This window comes from Archocentrus centrarchus, chromosome 16 (assembly GCF_007364275.1).
Source record: "Archocentrus centrarchus isolate MPI-CPG fArcCen1 chromosome 16, fArcCen1, whole genome shotgun sequence".
Lineage (NCBI taxonomy): Eukaryota > Metazoa > Chordata > Actinopteri > Cichliformes > Cichlidae > Archocentrus > Archocentrus centrarchus.
The window spans coordinates 23,562,426-23,581,379 of record NC_044361.1 but is presented as its reverse complement, the minus strand read 5'-3'; the positions used below and the strand labels follow the sequence as shown (position 1 = coordinate 23,581,379).

The 18,954-nt window shown below is 42.3% G+C and overlaps 1 protein-coding gene across 2 annotated transcripts; it reads left to right on the top strand.

Annotated features, from left to right (window-relative positions):
• Positions 1-226: 226 nt before the first annotated feature.
• On the top strand, positions 227-18,412 carry ptpn3 (protein tyrosine phosphatase non-receptor type 3). Of its 2 annotated transcripts, XM_030750703.1 has the most exons (27): positions 227-363; positions 1,072-1,127; positions 1,612-1,753; positions 3,220-3,354; positions 3,514-3,556; positions 3,737-3,818; positions 4,983-5,027; positions 5,113-5,165; positions 5,375-5,492; positions 5,619-5,706; positions 5,813-5,901; positions 6,404-6,467; positions 6,861-7,063; positions 7,148-7,273; positions 7,394-7,555; positions 7,673-7,766; positions 7,852-7,929; positions 8,037-8,093; positions 9,113-9,269; positions 9,414-9,589; positions 9,897-9,987; positions 10,220-10,281; positions 11,914-12,060; positions 12,777-12,905; positions 15,473-15,618; positions 15,741-15,876; positions 17,777-18,412. In XM_030750703.1, exons 3-27 carry the CDS (start codon positions 1,685-1,687, stop codon positions 17,849-17,851), a joined length of 2,625 nt encoding a protein of 874 aa, XP_030606563.1. In that variant the 5' UTR covers positions 227-363; positions 1,072-1,127; positions 1,612-1,684; the 3' UTR covers positions 17,852-18,412. The 2 variants fall into 2 exon arrangements, with proteins under 2 accessions (XP_030606563.1, XP_030606564.1); XM_030750704.1 differs by lacking the exon at positions 11,914-12,060.
• The last annotated feature ends 542 nt before the right edge of the window (positions 18,413-18,954 follow it).

Sequence of the window (18,954 nt, the reverse complement as noted above, 5' to 3'; positions counted from 1 at the left end):
ACAGAGAAAAAATGAAAAGGATGAGTAAGAACAAATAACTAAACTAAAAACTAAAAATAAAATTCAATAGAATAAAATAAAATAGCAAAAAACTATACACATATACATGTTAGTGTATTGTTGAAGTCTATCTTTACCTAAGTGTGCTTCAGACTTGATTTACTCTGCTTTGTTGCGCGCGCCCACGCGGGGAGGCGCGCGCAGCAAAGGGGCGGGGCCGCGCGGAGTCAGCGCAGGCAGGGATGAGAAACTTGTCCCGGATATTTACCTACTTTACCTGGCTCTTCCGACGGGCCCCGTCCCGAGGTTTTTTCCGCGCACACTCCGGGGGATATGATCCGTCTCTGAAGCGGCACCACTGAGGTAGTAAATGCTTTTTTCCCCCCTAAATGTCTGTTAAACCTTTGTCTTCCCAGAAAACATGAACTTGGCCAAGCTGTAGCGAGGACTGCGGTGGTTGGAGGAAAGTTTGCCACAGCTGTGTGTTCCTCCTTTTGGGTGTAGCAGCAGAAAAAAAAAACTTCAGGCTGTCAACAGGTTCCTTGTTCGCGCTGTGGCTCAAAGTACAGCGGGGTCACGACAGAGTTTATTATCGACAGGCTGAGACAGACGGAGCTCTGAAATGTGGGCCTAATACACTGAGACAGGCCCCGTTTATTCAGTGATTTGTTAGGTAAAGCAGCAGAAACTAGGTTGCTTTAACATTATCATCTAAGTTTATCCACAATATACATTTCTATAACTTGTGTAGGTAACGTTATAATGTAAGTATGTGTTATTACCATAATACAATAGGCTAAATACGTCCCCAGTTCCCTAATCTGTAGGACTGAGCCACAGCATATGAGTAATAGGTGCAAGATGCAAAGCACACAGTGAAGCCACAGTCTCCACATGATGATGATGAATCTGTCTTTAAATCTAACATTTACTTGTTAATTCATCAGAGGTCTGCCTGTGAAGGGGTTGTTATGGAAAACCAGTCATCAGATTGACATTAGCTCTGCTCTAATATATTCAGAGTGTGTCACTGTGTTCAAACATTAACTCAGACATTGTGTGTTCTTTCAGAAACAGGCCGGACAGATCCAGTAATCGTTCACCTGGAAATAGAGGAAAGCACACATGTAAGTATGTACATGCACATACACAGGTGGATACTGTCAGAGTTGTTGTAACTTTGAGTGCATACATACATGCAAGCATGCATGCATTCATTGTGCATGTTTTTGTGTTCATGCATTCCTTCTCTGGTTGGTCTGGGATCAGTTGTAGTGCTGTAGATGGGGTGTGTTCAACTCTGAAAATGTTTAACATTCTTATCATTCAGCTGCCTGCCAAAGGCGGGGAGATGCAGAGAGAGAGAGAGCAGCAGGGAGAGGGAAGGGACATGTTCAGACCCAGGCCAAATAATAAGGGATTACACAAACCATACACACATACACTTACAGTCACTCCTTCACATTCACAGTGCATTACTCACTGCAGCCTGATGCTCCGTCCAGCACATATATTACTCACCACGCAGTGAGGGAGGTGCTTTCACTGAAGGACAACAGGCTGGAAACATCTGACACTTTTGTGTGGTTGTGTGTGATTTTGTGTTTCCAGGTCCCCTCTTGGTGACAGGGTGAGGGCAGGGCGTTTGTCTTGAGAGGGAGGCAGAGTTACCCTGGTAACAGACATGCCAAAACCGGACCTGCTCTGCCTGGTTCAGCTGCTGGACGGCACTATCGAGACCTTCAGAGTCAGTGTGCGTAAGACACACACACACACAAACACGCACACACTCTATCCTTTCTGAGGAGATTATGTGGTACTCCTCTCTCTGTGCACTCTGTTAATGATTGTCGCGTCACGTGTGATATAGTGGCGGACTATTCTTTCCTGTTCCCACTTATCTACATCTTCCACTCAACAATGCGACCTTGGTTTTAAGGGCACACTCATCTCCTTCTAGTGATTTCCACTCTTGGAGTCTTTAACATCATCAGCATCTCATGTCAGCCTGATGGCGGCATACACACCGGCACACATACGCCAGGAAGACACTCATGATACTGCCTCCTAGGACAGGCTCTTTGCAACATTTTTATGTGAACAATGGGAGAGCAGGGAGAGTGCTGTGGTCATAAAGAGCCTCCATTTTCAACTCTCCATTACTCTCTTTATTTGGCTCCTGTGCTGCTTCTGTTTAGGTAAGGTTCACTGACTTTCACTGAAGCATTTATAAGCGAGGCAGAGGCAGTTTAAACTGATCATCACCTGGATTTTGTGTCCATAAGCATTAGAAATGGTTGTGGGCATTTCAGCCCCCCTCCCCTCAAAAAAACAAAACAAAAAACAAACAAAACCACAGTTTGTGCTGCAGTTTCCAGTAAACAAGATTCTCTGGTGATGCGAATAAGCTTCCGGTAACAGAAAGCGGGAAGAAAAAGTGAGAAAGAAATGCAGATGAGGTGTGGGGTTATCCCTCAGAGTGATTAATAAAACAATGGACAGCTGAATGTTGTGCTGCTGATGGGCTGCCAAGGCACACTGGTGTATAGTTTAAAAAAAAAAAAAAAAAAGAGGAAGAAAAATTGGAAAAAATCTATTGCAATAGCAGACACATTCTGGGTTGTATTGTGTAGCCTAAGTGTCATAAGCTGTGGTGACATGGGCTGTGCCAGATGTGACCCAAATGTCATTACACATCTGACATCGGGCCCATATTTGGTAGACCTGTGGCTGAGTTGTGGCAGCCATGTGCACCCTGAGACAATTCTGTTAGTCAGTGTCAAATGTGACCCAAAGAAATCTGCAGACATGGGCCGTGTTTGGGTGAAAAAGTCATTGCTTTCTGGGTTATGGGTTCAGCTGGACCGGCAATGTCAGAGTCTTGAAAACCAAACATCTGTTCTGAGGAGAGGTGGCTCTAAACCAAGACCATTTGCTGGACTTTGTTGAAGTGCCTTATAAGGCGGTGGAGGCAAGTTATAAGCTAGTGGAGCTTTACTGCAAAGCTAAACAGTAGTGCCTTCACATGGCAAGAACTGATGGCATGTCAGATGTCACAGGTGCTAGGGTATGAATACAGGTGCACCTTTAAATTTTGGCTTGTCCTTTGGTCGCAAAATGTTTGCAAACCCCTGCTGTACAGGATATTTCCATGTACAAATAAGCTACTGTAAAGTTTGGGTGGTTGTAATGTCGTTTGTTGTCGTTCCCATTTTTCAGAAGCAGGATGAAGGCGTGGTTCTGTTGGACCTAGTATGTGACCACCTGTGCCTGCAGGAGAGGCAGCTCTTCAGTTTGCAGATCAGAGAATCCAGCACAGCCATTGCCTCTATCGCAGCCAACACACACTCTCCAGTGAGCTCACTGTTCCTCTGCTGCACATTGCAGCTGAGATTGTAATGTACTGCTCATGCTGATTGCTGTTTAGTTGATGATAACCACGGGGCATACTTACATAAATGGTTTTATTTAGCCCCAGTTAGCCATTATACTTAATGAATGTCTTTATTTCAGAGATGGTTGGAGCCTGAGAAGCCCTTGAAGAAGCAGATAAAAGGTATCTCAGTTGTTTTGCCTGCAGAGAATTAACTGCCTTCAGTTGGAATTATCTTTCTAGTCATTTTAAATTTCATTTAAATGCTGAGATACCAAATAGAAAAGAGGAACAGTTTAAGACTGAGGTGAACTTGTGGCTATAAATGTGTTCTGTTTTTGACAAATTGGTATTTCTCTGCAGGCCTCGTATCCCCTTTTTATCTGAACTTTAGAGTACGATTCTTCATCTCTGATCCCAACTCTCTGCAGGATGAACAGACGAGGTTAGTAGATGACACTTATAGATGTCTTTTTCATTTTTGACTTGTTTTTAAGAGTCTGGCTTACCGTTAAGTTGTGTCGACCAGTTGGTATTTTTATCATTGTTGGAACACAAAAAAAGTATGGTCTCTGTCAGACAGAGAACATTATATTTATTCCAACAGCAGGATAGTAGCTAGTAGTGGCCCCGCAGTTTAGTCCTTGGAGGAGATTTAGATCCCTTTAGGTTTATGTTGGGAAGGGCATCCGGTGTAAAAAAAAATCTACCAAAGCAAGCATGCTGAGCTACACGCTGTGGCGACCCCTTGTGAATAAGGCAGTAGCCAAAAGCAGCTTTAGCACGATCGTAGCTGGGAAGATGAGAAAACTTTCCACTGCCTCACTACTGCAACATCAGCACCTTAAAAACTAAGGGAAAACCCTTGTTTCAACTGTACAGCTAATATACACATTTCAGTATTTGCTTATTTCATGTTATATTGTCATTGCAGTATTATACAGTGTTATTGAATATCAGAGACTTTTTTTTTTGTATCTTGCGGGCCTACTCCTTGGCCAAACAACTAGTTTCACATGAAGCTGTGGCTGCTCCAAATGATGGTTGCACAAGACGAAGCGTCTTGTTGCATTCTAGCAGCTCTGTTAAACTTTGAGCTAAAGAGCTAAGCATTGATGATGCTTACATCCTCGTGTTTGGCATGATGCGCTGGATAAAAAGTCACCTGTTCATCAGAAATTTAGGATTCATCCTAAAGGCAACGTGAATGTCAGAAACGACATTTTTTTTTTGCAATTTCAGCTGTTACTGAAACATTCAAAACAATATCTGTGGCACCAGGTGATCCAGAGTCACTGATATGGATCATTTCTGTGTTAAATTTGCTCTGCCAGTCTCATCTGATCATCACTGAGAGATTTTACAGGATAAGTGAAAACTTGGAACAGTCAGGGAGCTATCAAAACCAGTGGTGTGTGAAGATAATGAATGTCTGCAGAAAATATTTTAGTGTGAATGGACCTTCTGGTCTGCCAACTGAAGGCTCGTAGCCAGCAGTCTGCCGACATATTTAGCAGTACCAATAGGTCAGACCACTTCAAAGAGTTTTCTGTAGGCTACAGAACAAAGGTGTGGGTTGTTAAAAGTTCCTCTTGTCCTGTTCCTGCAGGCATCTGTACTTCCTCCAGATCAGGAGTGACATTAGAGAAGGACGGTTAGTAACAGAAAATCAAATTCAAGCACCCCCCCCTCCCTTGTGCACAGCTTATGTTTAGTGTAATCATCGAATATGATTGCAGGTTGCAGTGCCCGCTGAGCGCAGCTGTAGTGCTGGCTTCTTATGCTGTGCAGTGTAAGTCTCACGATCTCTTCCTAGAAAAAAAACAAATGATTAATGACTCAATAATAACCTTGTGAGTAATTATTCCTGTGAGGATGCTCTCGATCCTCTCAATTAGCAGCTCTTACAGTACACCAGATGTCAGGATACACGGATGTGTACTGCTGGTTATGTTTTTTCTGTGTGGATGGATGCTCAGTGTCTCTTTCCACCATCTGTAGCGGAAATGGGGGATCACTGCCCGTCCTGGCTCCCTGGTTACCTTTCAAAATGCCACTTCATCCCTGAACAGGATGAAGACTTCCTATCTAAAGTGGAGGATCTGCATCCACAACACAAGTAATTAAGACAGTTCATTACATTTAGCCACCACTAAAAAAACCAAAACAAAAAAAAAAAACAAAAAACAGCTGCTTTGTTGTATAGTTAGTTCCTGTTGTTATATGTGACTGTACATGTTCTCAGGGGGCTTAAAAAGAGCGAGGCAGAGCTGTGTTTTCTCAACACAGCACGCACGCTGGAGTTGTACGGAGTGGAGCTGCACACTGCTACGGTAATGTGACTAAACTTTTAAAATCCTGCGTCGTAGTTTGACTTCCTCTTCAGTATTGTTAGAGCTTATTGTTTTTGTCTTTTTTCCTCATCCTCCTTTGTCACAGGACACCAACAACACCCCTCTCATGGTGGGTTTGGCCTCAAGTGGTGTTGCAATATTCTGTAATATGATTTGCTCCAGTTTCTTCCCGTGGTGAGTGATGATCCCTCTAAGCTTATTTAATCAAGCTTTTAATTTGGAGTAATATTATAGCCTAATGCTACAGATTTTGCTTATTTTTTTATGTTGTCATTTTGCAATATGAATCCTGGTATTTTTGCACCAGCAAGGTGATTTCCAAATAGCTGCAGTAATGTGCAAAAGTTGTGAGTCATCCCTTATTTCTTTATATGTTGTTAGGAAAATGGAAATGAGTTGACAGCTCAGCTCCTCTCTTCACCTGATTGTCCAGAACATACGGCCACAGAGCTGATGATACGATTACAAAATCGATCATTGACCTGCTACCTAGGGTGTCCTGGTGCCACTTGCACTTATGGACATCCTTATGTTCGAACATAGTGGCTTAACAAATAATTATTGATGATGTTCAGGTACAAAATCTGGTCTGAAATGAGGGGAGGCTCAAGACTTTTGCATAGTACTGTGTAATTCATCAACTTTTGACCAGTCCAGTCATATTATTCCCATGCAGGGGGAACATCATCAAGATTTCATTTAAGAGGAAACACTTTGATATACACCTGAAACATAAACACGTGAGTCCTTCTTTCAGTATTTGTTCTTAATAATTTAGAAATCTGCCCCGAATAAACTCTTGCTATTAATTGCGATAAGCAGTTGGCTAACAAATCCATTTTCTCTGTGGCACATGGGGATTTAAGATTTATTTTTATTCTCTATTGTTTGCACAGATGCACAGAAATATGGCATTGATTTAAATTTCCATAATTTTGGCACTTTTTTTTTCAGTGTTTCTCTGTTTGACAGCTAATAAATTATTCATAAAATATGGGAATAGAAGGTTTTTTATTGCCAGCTAAAACTGCAGCCTGAGCAGCTTAAGTTGCAGGGCGGGGATGATGTGACCTTGAATGCTGTAGTTACAGTATAAAGTATATAAAGTAGAACCTAAATTGTGCATGTTCTAGGGAGAAACCCAGGACTGCGAGGTGTCTCTGCTTCTGCCCTGCCCCAAGACCTGTAAGAACCTGTGGCGGTCCTGTGTGGATCATCACTGCTTCTTTTCTTCTAACCGCACTCCCAGGAGCTTCAGGCTAAAAAACACTACAATTCAGTCTTACAGAAAGCTGATAACACAGCACCTGGGCCTGGGCAACACTAAACCTGAGAGGTGAGCCTAACATATCCATGAGGTACTCATTCACAAATGCAAAGAAATTTTAAAATGATTCGCCTTTTCTCTCTTCAACTGCAGTGAGCCAGTGTGCCAGCGAGTGGTCGGGGGGATGGTGTGGAACCCGGTCCTGAGGAGGTCGCTTTCAGCGGAGCACCTGGAGACCAAGAGTCTGCCTTCCAGATCGCCCCCAAGTACCCCCAACTGGTACCGTCACCAACGTTAAGTTTTCAGCTGCACTTGATATTAAACCTTTCTTCATTCCTCTTGTGCTGTTTCCTGTAATGTGATTTAAAAAAGTGACTGCTCTCTAATTTTTGGGGGCAGGCGAAGTCCTCGAGTTCGCCACGGCATCAGTAAACCTCGCCCATCCTCAATGGAGCTGACCACTGACCTGAAAGACATGTCAGAGGGAGAAGATGTCTTCTACACATACCGAGCGTCTGTGAGCAGCTCCAAGACCAGTGAGGGGCAGAGTTCACCTCACCAGTTAGTATCACTTGTAACAGAAACAGTTTACTAACCAGTCCAATAAAACAGTCCTGCAAATGAATGTGAACCTAATATGTGTCAAAAATATATATATCTTTATTTAATCTTTTTCAGCATTTCTGGGGATTATAATCCAGGGACAGATGACACTTCGTTGCAAACCGATGACAGCATAACAGACGAGGACAGTTTACCCCAATTCAATAAGGTCCATTATCTTAGCATAAGCTCTGTGTGTTTTTGTGCATTTTTTAATGTATGTGCGTGTTGATTATGAGCTCTCGTCTATGCAGGGTGCTCCCGGAGACAGTGACTTGATGTTAATATGCATTGTCCCCGATAAGGAGGGCAAGTTTGGCTTTAATGTTAAGGTAAGTCTCTCTGCCACACCTCTGTCTGTGCCTCTTACTCACAGTTTTATGTTTTATTTTTGCGTCACCATTATTCTGTTTAATTTTGTAATGCCTCCTCCTTCTAGGGTGGTGTTGATCAGAAGATGCCTCTAGCCATATCGCATGTTAAACCCGACTCACCGGTAAGAACGCACTCCCATATATGTTTTGTTTTCTGGGAGCTGATGAGTTCTTTGTAATTTCACCTCCTGAGATGACAATATAAGGAAATCTGTGCCAAGCATTAAATTCTTTGGATACCAAATATGGCTGCTTTTACACAAGCTGACCACAGTATTTGAAACTTTAACCAAGTTTAATATGAACATTCAAAACTACTGTAACTGTATAAATGTGACAGGAAAATAGAAAAAGCGTGATATTTTTGGTTTGGGCGACTGAGGAAAAAATTGGTAGTTTACGAAGTGTTAGAATAGAAATTTATTAAATTTTCATGGTTAGTTCAATAACTTCGATTGATTAAATGATAGTAGTGCGGCAGAGTGGAGCGGTGGTTAGCACTGCTGCCTCACAGCAAGAAGGTCCTGTGTTTGAATCCGTGAGCCAGCTGGGGCTTTTCTGTGTGGAGTTTGCATGTTCTCCATGTGCCTGCGTGAGTTCTTTCTGAGCCCTCCGGCTTCCTCCCGCAGTTAAAAGACATGCAGGTTAGGGTAACCTGTCATTCTGATTGGCTGTAGGTGTGAATGTGAGTGTGAATGGGTGTCTGTAACTCTGTTAAACCCTGTGATGGACTGGTGACCTGTCCAGGGTGTACCCTGTCTCTCACCCTATGACGGATGGGAGTTTAAAAAGTTATACAAAACACTGAACACACACTTTATTAGGTACACTTTGCTAATGGGTTAGATGCCCTTTTTCCTTCAGAACTGCCTTAATTCTTCATGGCTGAAATTCATCAAGGTGCTGGAAAATTTCCTCAGAGATTTTGGTCCATATTGTCATGATAGTGTCACACATTTGCTGCAGATCTATCAGCTGCATACATAATGCACTGAATTACTGCCATGTGATTGGCTGTTTCACATAGAATTGTGACCAGGAGGCATATTTCTCTCCTGGATAAAGTGTTTGATGGTGATAATGTTTTTAAATCACTTCATAGGCTGAGGTTTACACTGATACCAGTTTCTGTTGTTTGTAGGCAGATCGAAGTGACCCCAAACTCATGGAGGGAGACCTGATCGTGCTCATCAATGGTCGAGACATTTCTGAACACACACACGATCAGGTTGTCATGTTCATACGAGCCAGCAGAGAGTCGCACACCAGACAGCTGACTTTGCTTATCAGACGTAAAGGTTTGTGTGCGTGTGCGTGTGTGTGTGTATGTGTGTGTGTTTAGCTGTCAGAGAAAAGTGCTGAACTAGCATGTGATTCAAGTGTGCACGCTGCCATGTTTCTATGAATATTTATTACAGCCTTGAACTGTCCTTCTAATACAGGTCCTGGCCGGGCTACACCCCTGCTGCATTCACTGCCCACCCTCACACTCAACATCCAACCGCAGGAAGACAAGCCACGCTCACCTGGCCCGTCGGAGCGGCCCCCCACACTGGAGGAATCAATGAGGGATCTAGAGAGGGGGATACAGACTGGCTCACTCTGTTTCCATTTTGAGGTATTTAAAATGCAAATTGGAGCTAAGGAGTGTATTTAAATGTATACTATGTTTATACACATGAATGAATCACAAGTGGGTGTATTTGTCTTTTTTTTTTTTTTAAAGCAGGATTTATTTTGTCCCTCTCAGTTATACGAGGGATCATAATGGGCTTTTAAGTGTTGTTGTTGAACAGATGCTGCCCCTAATCTTCACTTGAACTCGATCCATGAAGATTTAAAGCAGAGATGCCGTGATCGGCCTGGAATATGTAGTTTCTGTTTGTGTATGTTTCTCTGTATGTTTACGTGCTTGTAATTTCTAGAATTTATACAGGAGGAAGCCCGGTTTGTCAGTGAGCTGTGCTCGGCTTCCTGAGAACATCGAGAAGAATCGATATAGGGATGTTTTGCCTTGTAAGTGCTCCTTATGGTGACTGTTTCTTTGTTTATACCCTGCTGTTGCTCTCATCACAGCCTGGTGCTTCCCCAACCCTCAGTCCCTCCCACCTCCACCTCTGTGCTGCCTTTCTAACCTTGATCTGGAACTTTCTGCTGTGACTCCTCATGAAATTTAATTGGCCGAGCCCAAGGTACGCCGACAGCTCTGTTATGACCCTCTCACACTGCTGTCCTATTCTGCTTTCAGATGACACTACCAGAGTGGTGCTGCGGGGTAAGGAAGACTACGTCAATGCCAGCCACATCACGGTGAATATCACTGATATGAAACTGTGTCTTGTTTATAGACTGTATATAAAAAATGAACATAGTCACTGTTATGTCTCATTTATAATTTTTAAAATTTTGTCTGTCTACATGTTGGTTTCATGGAGACAGAAGTGACTATGCAGCACTATCCAAAACCCCTCATTTCTTTACGTGTTGTTAGGAAAATGGGAAACGTGCAGTGATTTATTGAAATGTGCAAACATACATGGAAATACAGTATATAAGGCAAAAACAGAGTCGGTACAACTCTAAGGAGCTTGAAAGTCAATATTTAGTATGACCACGTTTACTCTTTAACACACCCTGAACTCTCTGAGGCAGCTTTCTTGTCATTTATTTAAGTAGGATTCAGAAATAGTTCTCCAGGTAACAGTTACCAACAATTTCAAATTTGGATTCATCCCTCCATCAGACCTCTTGCCACTGATATTGAGTCCAGTTCTTGTGTAATTTGGCATACCTCAGCCTTTTTTCGCTGTTTTCCTTCCTTAAGAATGGCTTCTTGACAGCCATCCTTCCACTGAGACCATGTCTGATGAGGTTTTGGGGAACAGTACATGGATCAACTGAAGGACCATCTCTCAGATCCTGTGTCAGGTCTTTGCTGGATTTCTTTCCTATTTCTTAAGGACAAGACTTTCAGATACTGTTCATCTGCGGCAGATAAATTTTTAGACCTGCCATTTCTTTTTTGTCCTCCACTTGTCCCGTTTCCTCAGATTTTTTTAAGGACACCTTGGACTCCATGCTGACATATGTAAAGTTTACATCTAATAGCTCTTTGGGTGCAAAAATACTATTTTATGTCTGTTAAACTGTAATCTTTGACATTTTTCATAGATTCAACTAAAGAAATGGGAACAAATAATGTGTTTTTGCAACAGACTGTTAGTAAAAGAGTGCCTAAAGACAGAATTTAAAATTGGTTCTTTACTCAGTCTGTTATGTGTAGACACAACACTGGTTCATCCCTTGAGTTAGGTGCCTAACTCAAGGGATGAGTTAGGCACCTAACTCAAGGGATGAACCAGTGTTGAGTTAGGTGCCTTGAGTTAGGTGCCTTTTATGCTTGAATGAGTCATAGGTCAGTGTTGAGTGGCTTAACAAATAAAAAACATTCCCATGAAAATGGTCAGGTACAAGGGCTGAAAATGAGTGAAAAAGCAGCCAGTGTCCAAGGAAAACCTTTGAAAGACCCTCAGAAAGCCTGGGGAACTGTTGTTATAAAATAACAAGAATGTCTGGCACCTTAGAAGCAAAATGTAAATAAATGAGGGGTGACACGCAAGACTTTTGCACAGCATTGTATTTGGACATAAGAGTGGAGTGCTGAGTTATGAAATTCACCCTTTGTACAGTTGTTGCAAAGTAAACTAACTATAGAGACCAAAACATCTTCAAGAGGGAGTCTGTGTGGACTGAATCACTTTTGGAGCCAGCCTCAAGTGGCCACTATAGGAACTGCAGTTTTTGGCACTTCCACTTTGGCTTCTTTTTCATCCCCAGAGGATGCTGCTTTGTTTTGTGCCTGTCTGACATTTTAATGTAAACTCATCCATTATATGTGTGTGTGTGTGTCTCTGTATGTGTGTGTCTTTGTATTTTTCTCAGGTGGCGCCCCCAGTGTCTGGTGTATGTTTACGTTATATTGCAGCTCAGGGTCCATTGCCACAGACCTTCACTCATTTTTGGCAGACTGTATGGGAGCAACAGGCACACACCATCATCATGCTTACAACTCTAACAGAGAGGGGACGGGTATACATACTTCTGTACTTTTGAGCTTTCATCCTGTAACCAGCCAGAGTTGTAAATGAGTAAAGAGCAAATAGAGAGGGAAACTCATAATCAGTGGTGCATTAACATAGTGATTACTGCAGTATTATTACATGCTGTTTCATGTTTAATTTGACACATGATTGCTGTAATTACAAGGTTCAGCGGTGATGTTGGCACACAGAAATCATCTATTTTGCACTGTTGTGAGTAATTACAGTGTTTCATGGTGTACAACATAGCTAAATATAAAGTGTGAGAGGGATGCCAGTGAGATAAATAATTTGAGGATGAAGGCACATCCACACAGAGGTAGCGAGATATCAAGGTCTTGCTGAATGCACATGTCTCTGTCTCAGCTTGCCTGTTGCTTGGTAACCAGATGTTCTCATTAATTGATCATTTTCCTGATATTCATCAAGTGTCCTGAGTTTCTTTCTACTTGATGATCACACACACACACACACACACACACACACACACACACACACACACACTGACTCTCGGTTCACATCCTGCTCCTGATGAATTGCTTTTGTTCCTCAGATTGCCAGGTGGAACATAGCATGCTGCTGAATATGACTTTGATTTCTTGAGAGCAGAGCGCAGCTGATGTAGTGACCGTAGTAAACTCTATACTGACTGATGACTCACGTCAGAAGTAATCTAATTTATTGGTGATGTCATACACTTTGCAGACCAAGTGCCACCAGTACTGGCCGCATCCGCCTGAAGCGAAGGATTACGGGAACATGCGAGTGAAGTGCCACTCTGAAGAGTGTAACCTGGCGTATGTGACACGGCAGTTTACCCTGACACACACACAGGTACAGTAGCAACACACACTGCAGTGGGTAGTCATATAGTTTTTCTTTTCTCTTGTCTTTCTTCTTCTTCTTCTCGCTTTCCCTTCACCCATGCCCCCCCACTCCCACCCCACCCCATTCAGTCACCGCAGATGGCCACTCCTCTCTCAGCCTGGATTGTTGGAGGTTTCTTCCTGTTAAAAGGAAGTTTTTCCTTCCTGTCACCAAAAGGCGTTGGGGTTTTCTCCAGAATACTATAAGGTCTTTATCTTATGGTATAAGTTACATTTGACCTCCGACCTCTCCTTCAAGGTCAATAGATTGATCTGAAGGTCAAAGTGATAATGCTGTATAGCGCTAGTTATGCTTCTTACTACCAGTGTTTGTATTTACAACATATAGGCATATAGGGAATGACAAATGGAGATTCTAAATATCACGTCACCTTGGACCTCTGACCTCTTCTTCAAGGTCAAATAAGGTCAAAGTTCATTAAATGTATCTTTTCTTTAAAAAAATGCTTAAAATTCTGCTGCTTTTGTTTGTATTGGCAACATTTAGGAAATGATACTGGTATATGGGGAAGATTAAGTTATTCACGTCCAGTACCTATTATCAATGACCTACTCCTACATTTTGTTTATGTAAAATGTAACTTTAACTTCATGTTAAAGCAAACATATGTCATGCTACCCTGATTGAAGAAAACAAAATGAATATATACAAAATATAATACTGTTCCCTCAAAAGTAGGTACTGCCCAGAGAGTGAGCTGCCTTGGCAGAGGTTTGCACTCTCAGAGTGCTTCTTGTTAATTTTTGCTTTTTTGGAGCCGCAAATGACCATATGTGACACAAACCAGGCTAAAGTCCAAATTCTCATTTTTTTTACTTTTTGTGTTTTCTATAATTTCAAAACTTCTAGACTAACATGAAAATACCAGATTTCACGTGTCTATTTTCTATTAATTTTTAACTTGAAAATGTCCAACTGTCTATATTCTCTGAATTATTTTGCTTTATTAATGATGCAGATAGATAAATATTCACTTGCAGCACATTCGTGAACGATTAAACTTCTGATTTCAAAAATCCACTAAGTTTACAAGAAACCGTCGATCAGTCACAATCCACATGGTGTTATTGCCACAGGCTTAGGATGCAAATTTCGCTAGACGACTGGCTAGGTCACACCCTTAGGTTGGATTATTTGGAGTTAATGCATCAATAACTGTTTAATATACTACATTTTTTTAATGTAGTTTAGAGAGATATTTGCAGACAGTAAAGTTAAAATAGCAATCATTGGAAATATTGGAAAATCCCCAGGCGATGTTTTTGATTGCATCATTGCATGGCTGATTTTGTGCACAGCCAGGATTCTCGGTCTGCGTCTTTGGCCTGCGTCACACATTTAGATGAGATGATCAAGTGCCAGCTTCCACTAGCAAGCTTTATTTGCAAGGTGCATGGCACAGATACAAATATCTACTAATAAGTGTTAATTCAAAACAATTAAAAAAATAGAATTTTACTCAAAACTGATTCATTCAAAGAACTGCATTTTTTCCACTTATGCATTTCCCTCATATTTCACCCCAAGGTTGCAAACAATTAATGCAGATAATGACTGACAAATTAATCAATAAAAGTTAGCTACAGCCCTAGTAGCAAAGTTCCGACCTGCTTTCACGTACACACATGGAGCATGGGAGCGGTATGACCACAGTCACCCAACGCATGGCTGTTCTCTGTATATGTTACAGTAGCATGTTCCATGTTCCTGCCATATGCCACATAATGGAGCTCACCACAGGGAGCTGCCAAACTTATCTGCAGCCAACATACAGGCCCTTCCATGTGGATGGTTTGGTCTGTATGTGTGCGTGGGTGGGCATTTGCATTAGTGAATATCAACAAATTACGCGGTCCGTTTGTGTGTTGGTGGGAACGGGCAGCTGTGCCGACATGAGGATCCTTGTGAGAAGTTTGTTTAATTGTAATATGGTAGATTATCAGATTAAAGGCTTTCACATCACTTTCCATGGTGAGCAGGTAAATAAACAAATAATGCTCAAGGAGGCATGAAGTATGAATGCACACACATGCGTACACAGATACTGCTGCGTGGGCCCATCTGTTCCTCTGGCGGAGCGAGTTAATCCCCGCATGGAGTCACAGGAGTCACAGGCCACATGCCCGTTATAAACTCTCAACTCAGCCATTCTCTTCCCTGCCTTCACTTTTTTTTTTTTTTAAAGCTCTGGTCTTTTCCTCTATCCTCTCTACTCTCCACCTGTTTTTATCTCTCTGTGTTCCTCCTTGCTTCCTAATCTCAGTGTCACCTATTGGCCGCATGCTTGTTTTGCTCTGTTTATTTTTTCTACTGCTCTCTCTGTGGTTTTTGTTTCCTCATACTGAATAATGTCAGAGTATTTGAGCCTGCTCCCCTGCGCTGTCTAATGTGAGGATATTTCCCAAAAGGCTGCATGTTCATCATATTAAATACTGGTTACGCAATGCTTTAATTTTCACATCTCTCATTATCTGTTTGTCATTTGTGTGTTCCTTTTGTACACGTGTGTTTAGCTGGGTGAGGAACGTGCAGTCACGCACCTGCAGTATGTCGCGTGGCCGGACCACGGCGTACCAGACGACCCTTCAGACTTCCTGCTGTTCATCAGCTCGGTCAGGGAGAGGAGGAAAGGTGAAGAGCCACTAATAGTACACTGCAGGTAACACACACACACACACACACACATATACAAGGTACACTTTAATTGAACGCTGCCAGCATGCCCCGCACCTTCATCTCCGCTAAACTTAATGTCGTGTTTGTTTTAAATTACATTTTCAGTGCTGGGATTGGGCGGACAGGTGTTCTGATCACCATGGAAACAGCGCTGGCTCAGTTGGACCAGGGTCAACCCGTGTTCCCGCTGGACATTGTCAAAACACTGAGAGATCAGCGAGCCATGATGGTTCAGACCACGGTACAGAGACAGAACAAGACTTTATGCTCAGCGATTGCTCTCTGCTTTATTAAACTCCTTATTTTTATTGCATTACGATAATCTGTATTTGAAGAGATTTTCTAGCTGCTTTCTGTTACCATTGGCTGTTTGATTGTGAGCAGTCTAAAAGGTGCTCACAGTACTTTAGTCTCATCTCTGTTCAGCTCGTTCTGGAGGAGCTTCTGAAGGTTTGACATATGGTGCAAACTGTAGCCCAGCTTCTGTATGCTGAACACGGTTTCCTTTTAGCATTTACACCTTTGCTCCATCCCTCCTTCTGGCCCTGCGGCGTCCTTCGAATCCATCTCTCCATCTCTCCATCTATCAGTACTTTCCGATTATCCGGGTCGCTGGAGCAGCAGTCTTATCAAAGCTGCCCAGACCTCTCTCTCCATGCCACTGTCTCCTGCACTTACAGGAGGAAGTTCCAACCTTTGGTTTCCTCCCCAGAGTGTCCTGGGTTTCCATCGATGTCTTGATACATACCCATTACTCCATACCAAGCAGGGGATATCCAGGATCATCTGAGACACCTCAGTTGGCACATTTCTGCTCCATTCTGAGTTAGAGGCATTTAGCACATTTCTGCCACTTGTATCCACAGCTCTTGGCTGCCATAAGTGAGGGTAGGAATGTTGGTCAACCAGTAAAATGACAGCTTCATATTAAACATCCAAATTTTAATAATATCGAGGTTAGCAAGTTGGTTTCATTTTTTAAGAATGCAGTTTATTAGAGGGCTTCTTGGAGACTGAAAAAATGAGTTGCGTGCTTTAAAGTTTTCTCTGAAAGCACCTTGTGAAACTCCACGGGAGTTTTTAGAAAGAGAAGGGTGACTTACTGTTTCCAGAATTACCCTTTTATAAGCCCACTGTCACAGATGTGGACATCTGCTGGTTCCTGCCATCTGTATCCCTAATTAATTCACTGAGCCTTGTGACTGCCATTGTATTATACTGATGGCTGCTGATGAGAAGTTTCACTAGCGCAACCTGGGGTTGGAAGCCGTGCTCTGTGGCACCTCAGTGGTAGCTGTCGAAGGAGAGGAAAAGTGTTACTCATTGCTGCAATTGGAGGCAGTGCTGGGAATATGGCAGACCTCCAGTCAAAAGCCTGCTCCTGAGCCTCTGCTGCTACCACTATCACCCTTATTTTGGAAAGGAGAGCCGATCCCTGAGGATTCATCTCTCTGATGTTTTTGTGCTGATGGAACACTTCCTTCCTCAACACTTCCTCATATGTTTGTGTATCAGTAATGGAAACATGCACAGTCAGAGGACGTCCTTTAATGTTGGGAGATGATGCGGGTATTATTCTGTTATTGTTTTTGTTTTGTTTTTTTTCTTCCCATGAAAATTCTCATCTTTCTGGTCTTTGAGGTTTCTTAACCATCCTGACAGACTCTTACCTATAATGCAGTTCTTTGAAAACAGGACACGGATGTATAGGTGACAAATCAATTGCACTAACAGGCATCTCAGTAGCTGTTCAGGAGCTTTTATCAGTCTCACCTCAGCACTGTTATTTTACTCAGAGCGACATTGTTCTCTTGGTTACTCCTCTGATTTGGTGCATCTCCAAAATGCTGCACGCATTGCCTTAAAAGTTTATACACACATTTAGTGGCTTCGATGACCCCTGACTTTCCGTCTAATGTCACACGTGTTGTTTTGCGTATGTCTCCTTCCTCTGACTCTTCATCCTGGTACCATCATCTTCTCAAAATGACAGACTCACTGTAACTGTTTTAATTGCTAATACGCTCTCTACATGGAGTTTCGTGCCGCTAAGAAAGTTGAAGTATTTTGCCAGCATGATCGTATCAGAAACTGCTTTGTTTTCTAGTAACTAATATTATTTTGCATCTCATGTGTTGCAGTCTCAGTTCCAGTTTGTGTGTGAAGCCATTCTCCAAGTCTACAAAGAGAAACAGGAGAGAGCTGCAGCACCGTAACCCAAATCAGCACCAGGATCAGACAACCACACTTTTCTGCCTCTTTTCATGCAGACAACTTCCACAGAGAGACCTACAGAGCTACACCAACTGATTAAACTTTTATAGGACTGGATTATATAGACTCAGATAATGAGAGTGAACCTAGCTGCACAGGACAGCTGTTTGTGATCTGCCTATCTGTGTGAGAGTATGAATCTTACACCTTAGCCGGCCTTAGTTTTTTGCTCAAAGTGCATTAAGTTTATAGAGGCTGTGGTCTCCATAGAGACTGATGTAAGACTGACGTGAGCTGCTGCTAATTTCTGAACAAGAGGCCACTCAGGTTTGGCGCCTCTGCCTATTAAGCTACATGTGCCTTAGACTGATGCTTCTCAGTCGGTGGATCAAACAGGGAAGCCGAAGCTGACTGGGATTGTTGTAATCTGTAGTCTGTCTGTGAGTCTAGAGATGAAGATCAAGGATGACCTTAGATCATTACAGCAGATAAAGTCATGGTGGTGCAACACGCCAAATTCATCACTGTTCATCACTGTTAAATTATTAAGACACACAATAAACACTGATTTATACCAATGTGTCTGCTCTGTCCTTTCCCATGATAGCTGTAGAAATGGCACTCTTTATCTTGACATTTTTTTTTTGAAATCTTAGTCTTGTCTTTATAGTTTTTACAAGCCTTTTCCACATTTCCCTGCAGAATGAAGCTGCTAGCTGAGGTAAAGAGTGGCATTCTTATTAAAGCTTCAGCTGGCATCGTATCAGTGAAACTATCTCAGCCTCACAAATCAGCCCAAACTGCGTGGTTATGACAAAATATTAACAAACTGTGATACTGCTGGGAGGACTGCGGCATCTCTGCTGGTTTATGATGATGATGATGATGTTTTAATGGGATGTGTCATTCACAGCCATGGTTCTATTTTTTTCATGGGGCTACAATATAATGCTGTTTATATGCCAATTAATGAGCACAATACCACAATGCTTCCACAGTGGTTATATTTTTAGTCTGATGTTAATTTTTTTTATATATATTTACAGGAGAAAAAGCTCCAGGGTGACAAAGTGAGGGGAAATATAGAACGAGGTCATGTTTTAGG